Source organism: Meleagris gallopavo, unplaced genomic scaffold (genome assembly GCF_000146605.3).
Source record: "Meleagris gallopavo isolate NT-WF06-2002-E0010 breed Aviagen turkey brand Nicholas breeding stock unplaced genomic scaffold, Turkey_5.1 ChrUn_random_7180001879934, whole genome shotgun sequence".
NCBI classification, from domain to species: Eukaryota; Metazoa; Chordata; class Aves; order Galliformes; family Phasianidae; genus Meleagris; species Meleagris gallopavo.
This window is the reverse complement of record NW_011144226.1, coordinates 102,201-103,039: the sequence shown is the minus strand read 5'-3', so window position 1 is coordinate 103,039 and position 839 is coordinate 102,201. Positions and strand designations below refer to the sequence as shown.

The 839-nt window shown below is 61.1% G+C and overlaps 2 protein-coding genes across 2 annotated transcripts in view; one reads left to right on the top strand and one right to left on the bottom strand.

Annotated features, from left to right (window-relative positions):
- The window catches only part of RPS27 (ribosomal protein S27), a 1,060-nt gene extending 873 nt beyond the window's left edge, over positions 1 to 187 (top strand). The window contains exon 3 of the mRNA XM_031557612.1: positions 20 to 187. Within this exon, the coding sequence (XP_031413472.1) occupies positions 20 to 48 (29 nt within the window). The 3' untranslated portion in view covers positions 49 to 187. The remainder of the gene's footprint in view (positions 1 to 19) is intronic.
- Positions 184 to 839, bottom strand: part of NUP210L (nucleoporin 210 like) — a 22,317-nt gene continuing 21,661 nt past the window's right edge. Inside the window, 2 exon segments of the mRNA XM_031557614.1 lie at positions 184 to 446; positions 712 to 786. Of these exon segments, the coding sequence (XP_031413474.1) occupies positions 373 to 446; positions 712 to 786 (149 nt within the window). The 3' untranslated portion in view covers positions 184 to 372.

Genomic DNA, 839 nt, shown 5'->3' with positions numbered 1-839 from the left:
TTCCCCCTCCCCTCCCCAGGATGCTCGTTCCGAAGAAAGCAGCATTAAAGCCTCGGCGCCGGGATGGCCGGGGCTGCGCACACAGCGGCCGCGCGGCACGGAGCCCCGGGAGGCATCCCGGCACTGCGAGCTGTGCTGGACCCTGCGGCCCCCCCCATCTTCCTGTCAATAAATTTTGGATAAAACAGTCGAATTGCTTTTATTTCTCCTCAAGGAGGGGGGCGGGCCGTTGGGTTATGCCGAACCGCCCCCAACTGCCACCAAATAACGGGTGTTTAAGCTGCGTGCTTCAGCCCAGCAGAGAAGGGGGGTGAGCCGGGTGCTGCCCCCCATCCTCCAGCAGCTCCACGCATTACGAGGGCGCTCCGAGGTTCAGTTCTGCACGCTCCACAGCCTCAGCTGCGTCCTTCTGCCTCCCTGCACGGGGCTGGGGGGGTGGAAGAATCCTGCATGGGAAATAAAGGGCTGCACCCCACGTCCGCAGAACCACACAGAAATCACAGAAACAACCGAGGTTGGAAAAGAGCTACGAGATCATCTGGTCCGACCGCGTGCTCTGAATGCGGTGGGGGTGTTCTCTGAACCCCCTCAACGCCCCCACGGCTTTGGGGCTTTTTGTCTGGGGGTGGTAATGAACTCCCTGCGCTGCGCTGCTCCCATCCCGTGGCTGGGGATGTCAGCCCGGCACTGAATAGACTGCAATGGACTCACCTGCCTGAGGCACGGCCACGTTGGGCACGTAAATGAGGGGCAGAGTCTGCAGCCTGGCCAGGAAGGCGTTGTATGCTGCCAAAACAGAACCTGGTCAGCGCTGTGCCATCAAAGCCGCCTTAAGAACT